This window comes from Coturnix japonica, chromosome 3, assembly GCF_001577835.2.
Source record: "Coturnix japonica isolate 7356 chromosome 3, Coturnix japonica 2.1, whole genome shotgun sequence".
Taxonomy (NCBI): Eukaryota; Metazoa; Chordata; class Aves; order Galliformes; family Phasianidae; genus Coturnix; species Coturnix japonica.
The window spans coordinates 78,581,136-78,601,516 of NC_029518.1; the positions used below are offsets into that span (position 1 = coordinate 78,581,136).

At 34.7% G+C, this 20,381-nt stretch overlaps 1 protein-coding gene across 7 annotated transcripts in view; it reads left to right on the forward strand.

The window, feature by feature from the left end:
* Positions 1-20,381, forward strand: part of KHDRBS2 (KH RNA binding domain containing, signal transduction associated 2) — a 330,168-nt gene that overhangs the window by 39,618 nt on the left and 270,169 nt on the right. For all 7 annotated transcript variants that reach the window (XR_004306588.1, XR_004306589.1, XR_004306590.1 and 4 more), the window contains exon 2: positions 16,324-16,451. Coding sequence is in view for 1 of the 7 variants with exons in the window: in XM_015859163.2 (XP_015714649.1) it covers positions 16,324-16,451 (128 nt within the window). In the remaining 6 variants the exon portion in view is untranslated. The remainder of the gene's footprint in view (positions 1-16,323; positions 16,452-20,381) is intronic.

The following is a 20,381-nucleotide window of genomic DNA, read 5'->3' on the forward strand; positions in this document are numbered from 1 at the left end:
TGGCTCTATGGAGATGCACTGATATTTGAGAATCTAGATATATTTTGTTCTTGAATTATCTCTATTTTTTTTTTATTTTTTTTTTAATTTTTTTTTAATGTGAAGACAAATTATAATTTACATGGACAGTGAATGTCTGCAACAAATTCATTTCTAAATACTGCGAAAATTCATTTCTAAATACTGCGAATTTTTAAAGCAAACTAATAAAATACTGTAGTTATCACATAACAGATTTATTATTCTAAGCCTCATATGTAGGATCTTGACAACTTTACTCCATTTGCTTGCACTTTACAATCTAACCTTCTTTACTATCTTCAGTGACACTGGCCTTCAGACATCGCTATTTATCTGTATCTTTGAGGAAAACATACAACACTTGGAACACCTTGGAGAAATTTCAGTTTTTCTCAGGAGCTCTTAAAGATTTATGTTACAGTATCTAAATGACTGCAGAATATCAGCCTTTAACAGTAAGTCATACTCTTCAGAGAGTCCAAATATTTCACTTTCAGCAGGGCAGAAAAACAGAGATTATCTTATTACATTTGAAGCAATTTATGTGGAGCAGATCAGACAAAGTCACTGTTTTGAGAGTGGTGACAGAGCAAGCAGGGTCTAAGGTATCTGAACTAGAGTCTGATGAGATTGAGACCTATGGACTGTCAGGGAGAATGTGGCACATGACTCAGTAGTACTGCTCTCCAGGCAGGACTGAAACAAAAATAATTCCATAAGAACAAGGCTGATTATTGGGAGGTTGGAAAAAGAATACTGTTCAAGATCTACCAGTTATTGAGGGTACAGAATGGAGATGTTTTAAAAGCATATTCAAATTAAAAGACAAAAAATCAAGGTACAGAAGATACTTCTGTGTAACTGGACTAGTTTTTGCTGTGATCTTGTTGGCTTCACTGTGCTGTGACTACCATGATGGTATGCTCAGCTCTTGTACCTCATCATTGCAGAATCTTATACCACTGTTTGAATGAGGAACTAGTATCTGTTGTGAAGTCTTTTTCTTTTTGCATTACTCATTATTTAATCTATTCTGGGCTATTACAAACATAACACAGTGCAGAATAATTCATAGCGTTGACTATAAAATTAACAGCAACTATGTTTACATTATTTTTTTTGTAATTTATTTATGCATCTCGCCTAGCTAATCATTAGACTATTAAAATGTTTACTTGTGCTTTCTGAACTTGCGTCTTTACAATTATGACCCTAACACAATTACTATAAATAAATATCTTGCTTTAAACAACAACAAAGAAGATCATTACCTTGGGAGTTTATTTTCCCGTTGAATCTAGAATTCAACTTTAATTTAACCTGAGCATATACTGCTCGTCTTTCCTTCTTTAGTTCTGTGTTAACTCCTGCATGATGGGTGCCTGAGTTTATTTATATTGCCCAGTGATTGTTATGTATAGTTACAGGTGTTGTTTAAGGTGATTCTAGGACAAAGATTAGATTTCTTAGTAGAAGTATTTCAGAACACTGGGTGATTCACTGAATAATACTTATTTTTATTTAGGAAGCCAAACTTCTACTGTGTTCAAAAATTTAAAAAGCAATAAGTATTTTGTACCAGCTGTGTGGGGTAAAGAAGGTCACTGTATTGCTAGTGAGTGGTAAAGCTCAAGACTAACTTGAGTTAGATGTAAACGCCCCACAAGGTGCCCAGCCCTTACATGTAAGCAGTCATGGTTGCATGGATATAAAAGGCTCTAAGCACCTACATTGAAGTTCTTTTGTTCTGTACCAGGGAAGAAGTCCTCACCTCTTTTGCCACACGCCCAAGAGAGTTTGATGCCCTCTTTCAACAATGCAGTACCTGTGATACCTGATATTCTATAAAATAGTTTGAGAAATACAATAATTGTCATAAACAATTTAGAGTCGCATCTATATTACGATTATTTCTTCAGTGTTCTTGCCTGCTCTTAGTAAGTACACAACATATTTATCTGCTATCTGGAAGAAGGATGTAAGCATGAAAAAATATGCCTGAGCTATAATAAAAGTAGTGACTTTATTTAATAGAACACAGCTATTAACATTCTGTTATGAAAAAGCTTGGCTTTCAACCATCTGTTTTTATGCCTTAATTCATACATGGAAGAAACTTTCTAAATTTAAGAATAGCTTTTGCTGGCATTGCATAATGTGGTGATATATTAATATTTATCACTTGCTAATGATGTATGAGTTTGATCTCCAGTCCTGACTAGAGAATGTCAGACTGCTTTTACTGCTACAGTATTGTCCATTCAGGACACTGCCCATGTCCAGGAATCTCGTGAGAGAATGCTGGTTCACTTTCCTTTTCTTGCCTTAGATGCAGGTGAGCAGTGTAGTAATGTTAGCAATGTCTTTCTAATCTGTTTATCCAGCTTGTTTTCTCCTGTTCACTCTTTTCTTCCACGTAGTTCTCTGGATGACAGCTTAAATCTGCCTTATTTGTATTCCTTCACAAAGCTTCTGAAATAGCCTTTTTAGTGACTATTGTCCTTTAAGTTTCACCAGTGATTCTTTCTTCTTTTTATGTCAAAGAGGATATATGTTTCTGTCTTTGGTTCTCTTCAGCATGTCCTCTGATCTGTTATCCCAAGCAGCCATTCATCATTCACTGTTGAGATGTCATCTCCCCACTAAGATCTGCCTGCCAAGCTTCATCACCCTTGTCACAGATTCTAAAGGAACTGTTTTCATGCTTTCTTATATGGCAGCCCTCCGTGTTAATACCCGTTTCCTATAATGTTAGTTAATTATGTATGTAGTAGTTGGTATATTATGTATATTACGCATATTTAATATTAAAGTTCTACAAACATTATGCAGTAGACCCTTTTTAAAGGATGTGTCTTGCAGTATAGATTTTCATTCTTAATGCTTCTTTGAATAGAGTCCAGGATCATGTAAGTGCCTCAGAGAAAAAAAATCTTGTTTAAGAAAAGATTTCCTGATCACATTTTCATGTTGCTAGTGATATCATTTTGTTTGCTTGTGTAATGTTTGCATTTTTTATGTAGATCCTTAAATGTGGGATGAAATTCCTTTAAAAGTCACAATGCCATTACCTCATCCTTCTGCAAGAACTTTCTCGGCTGTCACCACCAGCCCTTCACCGCCACTGAGCTCTGCAACATGACAGGGTGGCAAGCTGAGATTTCCCCTAGTACACAAAAAAGGTTTTACTGTAACTGCAAATTCCCATTCCCCACATCAACATCTTGTTGTTTTGTTTTTTTTTTTTGTTCTCCTTATGTGTCTTGCTTAATAACTTGCTGGGAAGTTATCAGGAGTGGATTTGTCTGACCTTTTTAGTGGGGGATTTTCATATGGTAGTTACTGTAATGGGGACTAGGTTTTTGTCTGTGCTCAAGTTTATAATCTTAAAAATACGTGTGAACAGCTTTGTTCTTTGGGGTTTGTTGATAATAATGAAAGCTTTTCAGAGGTTTATTATACTTTGTATGATACTTCATGTTATGTTTTCTGAACCCGGAATTCATATAGTTGAGTTAGATGCATACCCTATTAGGTACTTATATTCTTTCAGAAGTGTGCCTCTTAGGTGCCAATGCTGTATCAGTTGAGTTTAGGCTTAAGGTTAGTGTTTAATGTCAAAATAAACAAAGTTCTGGTCACTGAAACATCTTGTGTGTTTTTCTAACAAAGAGAAACAAGAAATAGAAGATATAATTTTGATAATTGCATAGAGGCTTTCTGCACCATGCGGCAAGTGTATTCAGGATCCAGATATCCATTAATCACTGGATAGAATTTGGTGTTCAGGAAATAAACAGGTGTTTACAAGGCATTCTTTCTGCTACAGAAATTAACATGTTAATGTTAAACGAAGGATTTCAGATCTACGTGAGTTGTTTGTGAGCAGAGATCAATGGTAGAAGAAAAATATTTTTAACATGTGGAAGGTTTGTTGCCTCCAGTTCTTTGTGTGAGAACGGTGTAAAGGTGGAGAATAGTCCTTTCCTTTCTTCAAACTACATCACTGAAGAATGTAGTTGGTGTTGATTGTGTAGGTACCATTGTTTGGTTAAAACTTTGCATAACAGGAAAAGCAGTAAAGCAAGGAAGAGGGTAAATTAATATACATTCAGTGAAAATGAGTCTTTCATTTTCCTTGGCTTATTTCCACCGTTTTCCTAATGGTACTTGAAAAGAATATTTCTCAATCATAGTATATTTAATGAAATCTCATCTCCAGAGAGCCCTTTCATCCTACAAATGTGTCTGTGTTGGTGCAGTGATGGGAATCATGTACCAGGAACATGGTAGTTCCGGGATGTTAGTGCTAATCTGCTTTTACATTTCTTTTTAATTTAGGGCTTTCGCAGCAGGTTTTATGTTTATGCCTTTGGCATACAGTTGTTAGGACTGCTGTCACACAAATACAAGTCTGCTATGCTTCCACGATGTCTTTTGTTTACTTCATTCTGCACTACTTACAACTTGGTTGTGTCAGCTACATGCTTCTACTGACTTTTACATGTAGCTTTCTCTGACAATTCCACCTTAATAAAAGCAGCCTAATTTCTTGTGAAACATTTATTTTAAAAACTTTAGAATTCTTCTTTTTGAAATATTTTCCATATAGTAGGCGGTTGGGAAGATTAATATAGGAAAATAGACAATACCCAAAATACGGTATACATCATGAAGTCAAATCTGCATATTTTCCATTTCCTTTTGGCAGATGGCCAGACAACTGCTTAGTTATGACAAGTAATATTGTTCCAAGGATTTCTGTTAACTACATGAATAATTATACCATTTTTCTTGTGTGCATTTGAGTCTGTTTTCATATTATAACAATATCCTAGCCTTTAATTTGTGTACTGCAGTTTTAATTGGTAAAGATGTTGGCTGTTGCAGCACACGTCTTCTGGAATATGTGGATTAATGCAGGTTAAGTCACTGGAGTGTTAATGCTAGCATCAATTTCTAGTCAGGAAAGCTAGCAAGCAACGCAGAATAACATCTTATTTATATGAAGTTTGAAAATATGAATTTTTGCTTTTTAGTGCGTCATTTGAAGAATAGTGAGTTGAAAGCATTTTTTTAGTTTGATTATAAAATGCTTTTTCCTGCACTGTTCTGAACTACTGGTAGATATGTGGAGCCAAATATGAAATAACTTTTTTCAAAAGCTGAAAATGATTCAATGGAAAATTCCTTTCATGTCTGTTTGTATAATTTCAGTTGTACAAATATTTTGAAGTAGAGCGTTACTATTATCTAGCCAGTCTAGTTCTTCGTCTTGACCCTACTTGACCTCAATGTGTTGGACTTTCTAGGATTCCCTAGCAAATGCCGTACTGGCATTTTAGCATGTAGTGCATGTTTAGACTACAGTTATATGAAGAATATTATTTGACATAATTGATTCTGTTTAGTTTTATCCTTGGAAGATTCCTTTCTGGAAATGTCCTTCATGCATTCATTCATTCTCTTGGTTTTCTATGCTTTCCTTTAATAAGTATTGCTTCTTTGCAGTAACACTAACCAGATCGTGTCCTTCAGGACTATTTCTCTCCTCTAAATTACTAAAATGTACCTGCTTCTGATCGATGCAAGCATAACCTATGTCTACAAAAGTTATATAAAAATATACCTTGAAATAACTTTTATGTAGGGGTGTGTGTGTGTGTATACATATGAGGGCTGCTCTGAAAGTATTTTATTATGATGGCCCACAGAGTCATACCACAATGTTGGTGGTATTGCAAGGAGGTTGAACCTTCCCACCAATATTCCATTACATTTTGTTGCTGTGTGCTAAGTGGCAGCAGAAGGGCAGCCTGACAAAATGATGTCTGACATGGAAGTGCATATGAAGCAAAGGTGTGTCATTGAGTTCCTCCACATGGAAAAAATTTCACCCATTGGCACTCATCAGTATTTGCTGAATGTTCATAGAGACCAAACTGTGGATGTGAGTGCAGTGAGGCAGTGGGTGGTACATTTCAGCAATGGCAACAGCAACAGTGGGTTACCTCCACTGGTGCAGATTTTGATGAAGCGTGCAGGCTTTTGTTGATCACTGATGAAAATGCATAGGTAATTGTGGTGACTGTGTTGAAAAGTAGTACTTAGTAGTGGAGAATTTGTTCTATTAAGTAGTGTAGTGCTTTTCTTTGTATCTCTTGTAGTTCCCATGGAGTGGGATGTGGAGTGACCTGCATATATAAATTCACATGTAAATATATAAAAATGACATAATATTTCATATTGAGTACAAAGTATGCTTAATAAGTGAGAAGGTCTGCCTTTCGCACATTTTCTTCCAGCTCTCATTCAGAAACAATTCTCTTTCTCCTTTCTATTTAATATCTGTGCTTGCTCTCCACCTCAGGCATAGCCTTTGGATTTGTTCCCTTGATATCTCGTGTCCTTCCCAATAACTTGCTGACTTCAAACAGAAGACTGATAAAGTGCGACGTGAAATTTTGCCTTTCTTCTCTCTTTTGTGGATTCTGCCATCTCTTTTCTTATCTGCTTCTTACTTTCTCGAATGTCTCAACCATCTCTTGACACCTCTCTTTCCAAATTCCTATATTACTTGTCCCTGTCTTCTAGCTTTATCCTGGATTTCTGCTTTTCCAGAAACTTGTTGCAGTGAAAAACATGTCTACAGGCTGTTTAATATAATTTCTTTTACAGTAATTTGCTAGCTGTCAAAATGCTTCATTTTACTTTCTAGAATTGAACCTAATAGGACTCTTACAGAACTGACACAGAAAAACTTTTCAGCCAAGAGAGAAAGTTAGAAGGATTCTGAAAACTAGAAGATCATAATGAAAATATTCTTGTCTTTGTCCTATGACTCCCTAAAATACAAACCAAAAAAAAACCAACTTGGTTATTTTTCTTTTAAAAATGTTCACAGTTTCTGTTGTTGTAGTTGCATCAACAGGCCCATATGCATCCTTATAATGTTCTTCTAAGTACTTCTAATATTGTTATTAATATTCTCAGTCACCCAGATGGGCAGCCATGAAGCTGGATCTGCAAGAGCACACATGCTCCTCATGATTATCAGCAATTCTCTCTCACTGCTGGATGCTTTCTGATTGAAACAAGGTCTTTTTTTCATTTCTCCAAAAAATTGAAATGATGCATCTGTCAGCCCTACCAGCTGTCACTTGTGGCATCCAGCCTATAACAAAGGGAAGGCTATGTAATTTTCATCAGCACTTTGAAAATATGCTACATCTACGTAGCCCTACTGTGGTAGGGTTTTTTTTTTTTTTTTTTTTTTTTCTGTTTTGTTTTGTGTTGTTTTTTTTAAATAAAAATGTTTATGATTTACTGCAAAAATGAAAACTTCTATGAAAATGTTGAATTTCTCATTGCCTACATGTTGAATTTCACTTCTTGTGTTGGGCTGAGCCCAGGCTGAAATGTTTCGCAGTGGAACAGATTGTCTTGCAACACGGTGTTCCCCTGGACATTTTTTTCTTCAAGAATGTGCCCTTGGCATTTTCTGAACTCAAGAGGCTCTTTCCTGTGCTGATCAAGGCAGCTGACAAACTCTTCAGCATGCGTGAATCAATATGGGTTTGACTGAGGGTTTTTTTGCTGTTCCCCTTGCATTCTTAGGAGCGGGAGCAGTTTGATGGCTGTTTCTTTTTGTTGGCTGCTGGGTTCATCAATGACACATGTAACTGGATGAAAGGTTTATTAGTTTTAAACTTAGTAGGCAGCAAAATGAGCAATTTTCCCCAACATTTTCATTGTGAATTGTATTCCCTTTTTATTAAATATTTCATTATATGAAAGCTATAGTAGTATGAGTCATTTCATCTGGGTGTAGTTAATTAGGATGTTTGCCATGAAGCAGGATGGTTTTCAAATCTGGCCAGCCTTAAAGAACTTGCTGCTGTTTTACCTGTGTGCTGAGGAAAGAAAAAAAAGCTCTCAGTAGTACTAATTTGTGTAACTGATAATGAACAGTAATAGTGAGATAATTCACCAAGATGACTTATGGAGTGGAAGAGACAGGAAGGAAGAGAAAGATGTTAACAGGCATACAAGTATAGCGAGCATTTTTCATTAGCTTGACAAGTCTAAGCATGGCAGTTGTTCTTTTATGCACATTCACTATTAAAGGCACTTACCTGCCAGAGGCTTTTTCTAGAGGAAAGAATTTCTTCAAAAGAAAAGCAGGTCATATTGTTAGATTTATATGGCTACCTTCTGGATATCAAAATGAAGCAGCATTCCAGTTGATGAAAGAAGCTAAGAAATGTATTCTGCCTTTTACACAGTACTCATTCTGACAGATAGAAAACAACTGCTTATGCTAACCTTCAAGTCAACCAAAACATCATCTGACTCCTTTCCACCTAGGCAGGTGAGAGATCTAAGAGGAGTCTGGGATATAAAGAATGCATAGAGCAGGAAACGATATAATGGAGGGAGAAATATACTGGTCACAAATACAGAGGAAACAGAAATTCATTACTTCTTTTTACTGTATACTTCGGTAGTGACAATAAGAGGAAAAAAAAAAAAAAAGCAGTGCTGGAGATCAGACAATTGGGGAAGAGTCATAACAGACCGGGAAAACTGCATTTGCCACATTGCTGAAGCCCATCATTTCTACACTCATGCTACAGTTGAAGTTGCACAGTGCTTGGGGAATAAATTACCATGGTGTCTGGCATGGAATTTTATGCCACCTTTTAGAAATGCTGCATTCTGTGATTTGCCTTGAAAATAGTTGGACTTGAGGTTGACACTGTGGAGAGTCATACTTGGGAGGTGAAAATATATTTGGGTACATCCATGTATTTTTGGCAGTTTGAAGAATGATCACCAGTCATTGAGTACCAGCATGGGTACTTTAAGCCTGCTGGAGTCTGAATTGTAACTCTTAGATCTCATCCATGGGTATCTACTTGTGTAAGAACTCAGTATCAACAGATTCAAGAATCTTTATGAGGTAAGCGGATGTGAAGACTCCTTAGAAGCAGATTTCAATGCCAGTGTGGACATCGCAGGTTGCTCACAGTGTATCCTGTCACTGTTCTTGCTTCCTCTCGTTTCAGTTTCATCTGTTTTGTTTTAATGAGTTTATTTGTGATGTGTGTGTTGTTGGCATCTGAACCTATGCTATCTCGTTAGTACAGCAGCTGACACGTATCTTAACATTTAATGTTTCTTTATTAAGTAAGAAGTAAAGAATTAAGTTGAGCAAAAAAGGGAGTGTTTCAGTGATTCCCATCACTGAATTTTGGATGTGTGCCATGCACACATTCTACTCATATTATTTGTAAGTATTATTTTGGGCCCCTTTCTTCTCTCTGACAAGATAACGGCCTTTCATGGCTAGCAGTGATGAAGTAGGTTGCAGGCAGGTTCACACAGGGTTTCTTTACTTTTTAAAATTTATTCCTATAAACATAGTTGGAAAGATTGAAGGATATTTTCAGAAAATGAAACAAGTCTCCTTGACATTGCATGTTATAATTTATTGCTTTGGCCTCTACAAAGAAAACAAGTATTCTTAAGATAAGGTGACAAGCATATGAAAAACATGCATCTTGTTTACTACTATGTGAGGTTGTAATACCACTCTAGGATGAATTTTAATTTCCCATGTCATATAGCTTGGTGTAATGAAATCACGTTACCTGGTGCTAATTTGTTTTCTATGAAAAATAGTTATCTTGCTTGCTATTTTGTTTTCTGCAATTGCTATAGAGAATTCAATTCCCAGGCAAGACTTAGATTTCTTCATTTTTGTTGAACAGATTATATTAAATGAGAAGAATATTTCAAATCTTGCCTCAGTTCCATGTGTTCTTTAACATGTTGACAAATGGCAACCAAGAACACCTTGTGTCACTTAACTAAAACTAGTGCATAGCTACTAACCCTGTATCTGCTGCAAATAGCACTTGCTTCTTGTAGGGTGATAACTGGACTAGTTTTTAAGACCTTACATTGTGGTTTCAAAGTCACATGCGGTGGCCCAAATTTTGGCACTTCTTTACCAATTGTTATTCCTCTGATCATGTCTGCAAGTAGGTATTTCTTCAGTTAATTCATAGGGAGATGGCTTGAAAAGTAGTATAGGCAAGAAAAATCTAGCATGGTTGTGAGCGTATTCTGTCAAGTTCCATAAAAATTCCACAGAAGAACACAGAGATAGGACCTATATATATACAATAATATAGTATATATTATTAAATGTTAAAGTGTTATAATTATTAAATTATTCCTTGATTTTTCACAAAATATTAAGAAATATGTGAGTTTATGTAGCTGACCTGGCCACATGTTTTTAGCTTTTGTTGATAATTTCTCCTGGAAAAAAAACACAGTACTGATTGTTAGATGGTATAATCATAGAATTGTTTGAGTTGGAAGGGACTTCTAAAGGGCATCTCATCCAACTCCTCTGCAATGGACAGGGACACCTAACGCAAGATAACTCAGAGCCTTGTCCAGCCTGCCCTTGAATGTCTCCAAGGATTAGGCATCCACCATCTGCCTTTGTACTAGCAGATAACATTAACTTTTGGAAGACTTACAGAATTCTGGAAACATGTAGCAAACCGCTGAATATCTTAAAAATTAATCTCAAAAAAGTAAACAGACAAAAAACAACAAACACAAAAATAAACATAACAGAAACCTTGAACAGCCTTTAGTAGCCTTGTGGTCTACTAAAAAGTGCCAGGATTTAGCTTTCTTGTAGATGTCAATAGATTGTGATAGAACAATGTATGTTTAAGACAGTGTATCTTTGCAGATAGGTAAGTATATGTGATCATGTAAACAAACACTAAATTTTTAGTTTTCCTCTTTCATTTTTTAAGCCAGTTATGAATAAAGTATATATTTAATATAGGATTATTTGTTTTAGACTGTACAGTAGTCAGAGACACTGTTTTGTATTTTCTGACAGAAACATGTTAGGAAGATATGGTTAGGTTTTTTTTTCATTGTTTTTTGTTCTTTTTCTTTTTTGAGACATTCTGGAACATCTTCTATCTCTTAGTAATTCATCAGGCTCTTCTGAAGTGTATTTCAGTTTTCTTGTCACTGTTTCGGATGCAGTCAACTTTCTGAGCTCAAGATCTGTGGTCATATCCTAGATGGAAACTGCTGTTCTAAGGTGTGTAGACTCCTTTCACATAATTCAGTAATTATGTGAGCATAGGTTTTTAGCTCGTTATTGCACTGCTGACTGGAGAAGCATGAGTGGTTGGTGAGAAGCCTGTGCTGCAAGCAGTTCTTTAATCAGTTCTTACTTTAGTAAGTTGCATTTATTCATAATTTTCAATACAGTGTGCTTTCAGATATCAGCCTTACTCTATAACTGTTCTACCTCACAGTACAGAAAAAAAACCTGAAATGTCTAAATAAAACCAGGAGGAAAAAGAAAAAAAAGGAAAAAAAGAAAAAAAAGTCTGCTGTTCAATTCTCACTCTGAGAACAGATTAGGAGATGTTTTATCACTAGTAAGTTCTAGGACTGAGGAAGAAAAAGAAAAGCTTTCCTCTTTTGTGGCTACTGTGAAGAGACAGAATACTTCCATCTATACAGAGTACCTCAAGAACAACTTCAGCTTTTAGGTGGGGAGATATAACTAATGAATATCTCACTGAGGGACTTGCTGGCGACTTCGCCAGTCAATTCATCTTTCACCCTATGCTTATCTGTTCTGCACTGTACAATATGTAACACAGCATTGATGTTTTCTCTGTAGATTCATCCAAGAGAGCACTTGAGCATGTCTTAAAGTGCATTGTTGAATGAGCTTTAACACAGTAGAAGCTACAAAAGTCTTTGTTGACAAATACATAGTTTTTGTTTCTGAAACATCACAGTAATTGAATTTTCTAAGATGTTAAATTCAAGGACACCTAAGGATGTGTTCAGTAATAACATGCTCCTGACTAAATCTTCCTGCTCTGTATTTCCTATTTGTATGAGTAGCCTCATATTGCAGCAAATTAAAATTCAAGAAAAAATACTTCCACAACTTTCAGGTTGGTCTTTAATCTACTTGATAAGCACGTTCATTATACTACCTTAGTTGCTCTGAAGGTAAGAGGTGAGACAAGAGAACTGTGCTGAGTTCAGTAACTTAATGAACTACATACAGTAGTTCTAGCAATGCAACAGCAGACAACATCAAACCTTCATCCTAGTATATGGAAACTAGCTCCACTAGGAAAGATATTTGATTTCAAATATACTTAATATACATTTGAATGGTCTTTAAAATTTCACCTACCTGTTGTAGTTGTTTTAGTCCTTTTACTAAGAATATTCTCTACAAAGCAATAAGGAAATAAGTATCTTTTAACTGACATAGCTGTGACTAAGTTCATGAGATACTGTATTTCTGCAGGTTGAACATGCATCCTTGATCTTTTGTTTATACATCATACACTGCTACTGATCTTGAGTGATTGTTGTTTGTTACCATTTTTACTGAGGAGACAAAGGCTCCATCAGTGAGACTGTGCATGCAATGTTAATTTTCATCATAAATGCTTTTTTTTTTTTTTTTCTTTTTTAAGTGATTACAGTTGATATGTATCTAGAATTACATGGAATAGTGTAGTGAGGAATTAGCTGGCAATCAAGCTAGAACTATTTGACAATCAGAATTAATTTTCTCCTAGCAATTTGTGTGCCTGAGCAGAAAGTGTTCAGATACTTATCAGTATGTGATATTTCTACCTGTACAATTTTCTAGTTATTTAACACTATTAATATTCTCCTTACAGCTATTCTAATTTATCCTGATCTAACCATAGATCAATGGGTAGATAAAGTAGTTATTTGTATATTTACTGATAAGATAATCTGTAGACACCTTTGGCTTATCTATGCAAGTTGCTGAGAGCTCTATTTGCTCTCTTTCAAGAGCTCTCAAACTGTTTACCAGGCAGTAAAAATCTATTGTCCATAGAAAGAGATGGGTAGGAAATCTTAAATTCAGTTCTACTCAGTCTTTTCTTGGTTTTATTTCTCCTCCTTTGGTTTCATGATAATTATGTTTGTTTTTTTAATCAGTTAAAAATGTCTTTAGATGTTTAAATTCTCTGTATCATTACATTTTATTAAGAAACTTCTGAAGGATATGGGATTTATGTTATCTTGCTGACTGTGTCTAACTTTGTCTATAACAACATTTAAATATTTAAATATTTGGGGCAAATTCAAGCAAATTTGACAGACGTATCCAAGTGGTATTACATTTGTAGGATCTCCCTGAGTCATTCCTGTAAGCTGCATCAGTGAATGAATATGTGTAACTACAGTGGAAGACTGTTGCTAACAGGTGCATGTAGTTCTGGGTGAATGAAGTGAACCAATGGGTAATTTTCAGAGCCTCTGGCTGGTTGTGCTGTCTTGATAACACCTTTCTTGTTAGCTGCAAAACGATTTGCTTTTAAATAGCATGTCTTTTAGAAAGGTAGATTTCCTTTTTGCAACAGGAAATCTCTTAGGATTTTCTATTCTGACAGATTAACTCCACTGTAATGTGTTCAATTGTATTATTAAATCATGTTTTTTTTTATTGTTCTCCACCCCCCCTTAACCCCAGTAAATAAATAAATAATCCAGTAGCCCTGCTTTCAGTTACAACTGAAACAGCTTAGATAGCTTTTATGAAAGCTTTTAAGAGCCTTCATGTGTTTTTTCAGTATTTACTATTTTAAAAATGCTTGGGGATCTTGTGCATTATTAACAATATTTTAGGCATTTGAGGTTCTAACTGTGATTTTTTTAATTAGGGAAGCTCTTTTAAAGGTGGAGATGTCAGTAATTTTGGATTTGCTATTTTTTATTGGTGTATTCTTTCTCTTTCAGTACAAACATTCTCCCATTCACTTAACGAGAAGCACATGATGAAAATTTGTACTTTCAGAGTGTTAGGTAATATTGTTATGTGTACAGCAGTATGCAGAAAAGAGGCTGGTGAAATTCTCACTCTGGAATCGCACCCATTAATGGTGACAGATCATTTTTTAAAAGTCAAGACCTTGTAACAGCAGGTCATGCTTCTTTAGTGAAATAATGCCAATGCAGCAAACATAGGAATCCCCATAGGTAAGGTGCAAGGTAGGCTTTCAGAAATCTTTTCAGTGGGAGGCAAATGTTGACAGCAGAGAAAGGGATGTGTGGATTTCATTTTTGGTAGGTTGGACAAGCTGACAAGAAGTACATTATTTTTTGACGTGTTTTGACATGGCTTTAAGCATAGCAAAAGAATGTTTTTACTGTGAGACGCCTAATTTTAATGGAAAAACCATATTCATTACAAAAGTTTTGCAATAGGTGTCAAACATGTTGAAGTGAACTATAATCAACGATTTTTGTTGGCACTCTTAAGATTAAAGCAAGTAGTTTTGAAAAAGTAAGAACTACTCAGTCAGCTATTCTAGTTTATGCCAAATCATGAGAAAAAAGGGGAAAAAAAAGTACTTTCCTTTAAAAACTGAACAGAGTGACACTTCTTCCAGAATTTTGCAGCTCCAGATCTGGAGAGAACTGAAGATCAATTTTCATGGGAATAAAAAAAATCACTAAACAGTGTTAGAAATGCCTTTTTTCTCTGGCACTTTAGTAGTTGTGACCTATTTTGCATAACTGTGATATTCACGTTCTCTTCCAATTAAGAGAGATAAGATACAAGTGTATTATACAGAAGAAAGTGCGACAGTACTGTTAAAGATGAAAGGCGAGAATGAAGCGTGCTTGGGGATTGACAGGTACTGTAGGAGGTAATTGAATAGTTATCTGTCACCCTGCTTAATTCAGTTAACTCAGAGCAGAAGTAGGTGGAAAATATGTGAAGATTCTTTTCAAGGAATGCTGCTTTCTCTCTTTCAGCCTAGGATAAGTGTTCTTGAAAATGTTCTGTTGGGTTCCTTGTTTTTATTCTTGCTGGAGAATGCTGATGCTTCTGGATCTTCATTTGTTATTGTTCTCAAAATGCTGTACTAAACACTTACTTTGGTAAACACAAATTGGTTGAATTCATGAAAATAAACTCAAAGTTCTGAAGTCCAAAGATGTATTATCTTTTTGCATTGTGTGTTATATGTGACCAGAAGTTTCACAGCTGAGTGGGAAATCACAATTTATAAGTGATGAATCCTGCTCCACCTGGAGCAGTTTGATCCTGGTCCTCACTTTTTTTTTCATGATAGAATGCTACAGCATCTATCATGGTCCTAATCATGGAATGACATGAGGAGTATACAGAATAGAGAGCAACTTTAGTTAAATAGAAAAAAATAATATGTTTTGTCTTAGTCCAGTAATTAAGCTATTTTTTCACACTGTCTTCTGAGAAAGCTCTTCCCACCAGTTCTACTTGAAAGGAATAACGATCTTTGTAAATCATGGGAGTTTACAGTTTTAACTACTTGTGCCTTTTTAAATAAAGTTTTTATGTGTGTTACACACTACTGTCAATGTGTTTCTAATTCCTGTGCCTGCTTTGTTGGCCATGAAAACACATATTTCTTGGACCCATAGCTGCCCCTTTAAGTCATTTAATTAGCTCACTATAAGCATTGCCATTTTCTTCTTGTCAATAATGACACTGCTGCAAATTTGCAACTTTCTATATAGTACCCATACTATCAGAGAACTACGATACCACATTAGATATTCTTTGCAGGGTAGTAAATTGGATTTATATTCTTATCCTTTCCTTAAAGAGCTTCAGAAATTAAGGAGTTTGTGTGAAAACACTGAAATCTATCTAACCTGAGTATGTTTTGGAGCTGCTTTTCTAAATCCTATCAAATGTTCTACACATTATCCTTATTATCTTGTATAATTATTTCTTCTGCTGTCCTCCAGTGAAGATTTGTTTTGTGCAAGAGTTATTTCTTAATTTACTTCAAACAACTTCTAAATAATTCTTCATTGTTTTAGTGCTCTCCCTTAATTTTAGCCCTTGGAAGTTGACTAATTCTGACAGGTCACATTTACAAAATAGCATCAAGCTGTGATGATGTGATCCTCTTTAAAACATTGATTGCCTGAATCATAAGCTTCATCTTTTCCTCTTCCTGCTGTGATCATTTGGAGTCAAATTCAGCTGGGAAGGAATTAATCAAATAGTACGAACTGTGAGCTACCACCTATGCCTCTCAATTGAGGTGATAGTCTAGGTTTTTTTTCAATGTTAACAGTACATATCACGTGAGTGCAAAATCTACACTATGATGTAGAAGTATGAAATTTCTGAGGAGGACGAATTTTATGTCACTGATTGCTTTCTTTTTCTTTCATTTTCAGAAATTGAAAAATTTCAGGGATCTGAAGGCAAGAAGGAAGATGAAGAAAAGAAATACCTTGATGTTATCAGCAACAAGAACATAAAGTTGTCAGAGAGAGTTCTGATCCCTGTCAAACAATATCCAAAGGTACTGTAAATATAGTCTAACGCTTCTAAAATCTTTCTCAATAGGTAGACTAGTGAAAAAGCCACGCATTTAATAATTTTTTTAATTTTCTCTTAGTGTGCAGGCTTCAAGATATTTGAATAATTAGAAATAATGCTTCTGTCTGAATGTATCTGTTATTAGATATTTGATTATTTAACTTCTGTCAGAGGACTTCTCAGGAAAGCTATGAAATGCATATATATATATATATAAATATATATATATTACTTCAGTTGGGTTTTTGGAGGTAGCCCTTAGGGAAAACACTGAATTGTTTTCTCACAGAAGCAGAGAAAAAATGTTCAGTAATTCTAACAAGTTAACATACATGTGCTACATCTTCTTCTTATAAGAATCAGGGGGATTTTCTATGCTGTATGAAGTTGTAAAAGATGAAGTTGCAGGACTTCTGCAAGCTATGAGTTTGTGAAAGCCTGTGCCTTTTATAAAATACTTTGCTCATATGTTGTTTTGTTCTCACTGTTATGTATTGAGACCAAAAAAAAGGAAGTTCTTTTTTGCAAAAGAACCTCAAATTAAACTGTTTGTCTTGAAGCTTTTTTAAATTTCCTATACTTTTATGTGAAATGTTGGAAATCATTTCTTTACAAGAAAATGTCTGCATGAAGAAAGTATAGTTTTATTTATACAGCTTTTTATTTTATCTGATTGCTTGTTGTATTCAAACTGAAATGGCAGGCATCTCTGTTTATCTTTAGAGTATTTTTTGTCTTTCTGGTTTATTATCATGTGGTATTTGGTTCAACATTAGACACGATTGTACTTCCAGTTTTTTGCTTTATATTTTCATCAGTGATAGTAATGAATTACTATGCATTTAAAAAGTCTATCAAATAAAATGAAAGGTTTTAAAAAGGAAAAATAATAATAATAATAATAATAAAATATTTGATTATTCTAGCTGTCATTTATCTTCTGACTAGTGAATAAAAAACTAAGATAATGTAATCATCCAAATTGTAAAGATTTTAGAAATCCATGCAGTGATTTAGGGAATTACTTTCTTGCTGCCTAGCTTGAGGAACTTTGCCTGGATTTGTAGTGTTCTGTATAAATCCTATAGATGATCTGAAGTTCTTAATAAGAGTATTAATAGTGCTTTAACTATAATGTGATAAGAAAAACTACCTAGAAGACAGTGGCAATAATCTATCAAATAGATTGTCTGAATATTAGCAAATTAACCTTAATTTACTTTAATGAACTTATATTAATGAGTATTAAAATATATAAAGTATTTCCTCAAGTTTTGAGCTGTTAAACAAAAGAACCTCACAACAGAGGAAATGAAATTCTTTCAGTAATGCAAAATACATTCCTGGAAAGTTTCTGTAGTTGATTTTTCTAGCAGAGTAATATGTTCAGAATGGAATAATTCTCTGAACTGCAGGTTTCCTGCCATCCTTCAATGATTAGATTTGAAATTTGTATCAAGCTGCTGATTGCTGTAGTCTGGTGTGTTATCTTTTCCTGATGAGTTGTAAACATAAGGACAGTCAACATTCATACTTAGTGGCTGCTGGAGATTGCTTTATAAACATCCATAAACAGTAAAAATTGGGTGAAAAAAATACATAAATTTTATATATTTTGCAAAGCAGCTGATCGTACTTTTGCTTTATAAACAGTTCAGTTTGAGAGGCACTTTTATTTGAAAGAACATCTGTTTAAAATATTAATTTATTCTTTGCTGATGAACTTTACTGGACATTGCTTTGTAAGCCAGATATGTTAACAGTCTGAACCCTTGGTATGGAGGTTTAGGATGTGCTCTCTGTGTTACGTTGCACTGGGGGTGGATCCCTTCTGTGACAGCTTTAGAAGCAGAAGCAGCATTTTAAGGTTTAGGTGAGAATTAAATTGAACACAAGAGGCTTCTAGTAGCTAAACTGCTCGTGAAATTGCAGAATAGGTATTATAAAATTGTCTCTATTCAAGTGTCTACATTTTGATTTGTGAAATTGCTGTTGCAGACAACAGAAAAAAAGAATCAAAGCCTTTTATTAGCAACAGGGTTATCTCTTAAGTTACCAGGTTGGTTAAAGAAATGTCTTTCTCATATTCCTTCTTACACACTCCTCAATGCAGCAGATATTTTTAATCACCTCAACATTCTTTCGGAAACAGGAGTGTAGTATCTTTCTATTTTTCCTATGGCATACTGTCATTTGGCTTATTTATATAAGCATTCCATCTAAGACAGACCAATGGGAAATGCTCAGAAGAATGTTTATTACAAACTTCTCCATTTTTCAAATTTTTTTTAGGTGTTCAATATAAAGCTTGTGCAGGGTTGTTCATTAAAAAAGTTACCATTAATCAGTTGTATGTTATTTATCAAGTAAGTCAAACGTGGAAAAAGTGAGTTATTTCTAAAAGGAAAGAAAGAAAAATGAGAAATGATCTTGTTGCTGAAAAATAGAAGCTACAATTTAGAAATTTGATGTACAGCTTTTTCATTTGCAAGCCAACAACCTTGGGATTAGTGTCTCCCTTTCCTATAAGGGCTTTGGGTTAAAACACCTAAATAAATATATTTTATACCTTCAGTTATTGTCTTGGAAGCCACAATTGAAATCCAATGATTATATGAAGAAAAAATACTTCAACTTTACAACAAAGAGGTGTTCCAGGGTACTGCTTCATTAACACATAAAACCACTATGTTCAATTGGAAGAAATTAAGCCTATGTGGGTTGTTTTTTTCTGAATAGTTTTCATGATTCAGAGTTGCAAACTGCAAGCCACAGCCTCTTAGCAGGGTAACTAAACCTCCTCCCTGCACAGAGACACTGACCCAGTTATCTGGCAATAACCTATCTGAGAAATTGGCTTATCTTCAGCTGATCTTCCCAACTTCTGCTGACTTTATTCTGGAGGCTTAACTATAACTTAGAGGGAAAAAAATAATAGAATCAGACTTACTGCCCCCTTGAAAGGCTGCTGGTGTCCTTCTTTATTGTGAATGTTTTTCGTGAAGAAAGTTAAGATGATCTTAATAAAAACTGCAAACTTAGTTTAGTTCCAGATTCTTTATTCTTTGTTTTGGCTGTCTTAGGAAAGTTTGTAGAATAATTGGATGGAAGTCACATTTCTTCTTCTTCTTTATCTATTCACATGGTACATAACATGTGATGTGACGTTACACTTGAAAATTAAATTTGCTCAGCTGAAGTCTTGTGAAGTATTTTGATCTCTGTGATACTAAAACAGAATCCATAGGTCATTTGCACAACAAAATACTGTGTCTTGAAAATGTAATATACTTAACAGTGGATCCCTCCACTAAAATCTTTCCTACCCTGCATTCAAATCAGACCTTGGATATGAAGTAGCTATTTGCAGGAGAGCAAAGCTGTTTTTGTAATTTTCTTTTTTCTTAAAAACTTAGCAGATGTTAATGAGATTATTTGGTTTCTTTTCAGTGGTCCTGAAGGTATTGTAAATAATTTGAATGAACTTGAACACAGTATGTATTATGCAAGTCTTGTCCATGTAACAGCTCTAAGGCAGCCATCAACATTTGGCCAGTCGTTTTGCAATTTTACCAAGTATAATATAATTCATTAAATGAAGTTAAATGCTATGCAGTATCTTGAGGCATTTCTTTTTCACACGTATTTTAAATGTGTCCTTCCCTTTTATATTTTGTGTAGATCAGATTAGAAATACAAGAGACTGTCTAAATAACAATGGCAGAAATTTCTTTGTATGAAAAGTAGTCTGAGCCTAGTTCCGAATTTTCCACTGTATCTGATTAATCAACCATTGTTCCAATTAATTTAGAGACTTCTAGCTGTGGCAGTTCTGTGAATATTCCTCTTCCCCAAAACTGAAATAATTTATTTTCCTTTTATTCTTTAAGTGTTAATTCATGTAGAGAAACAA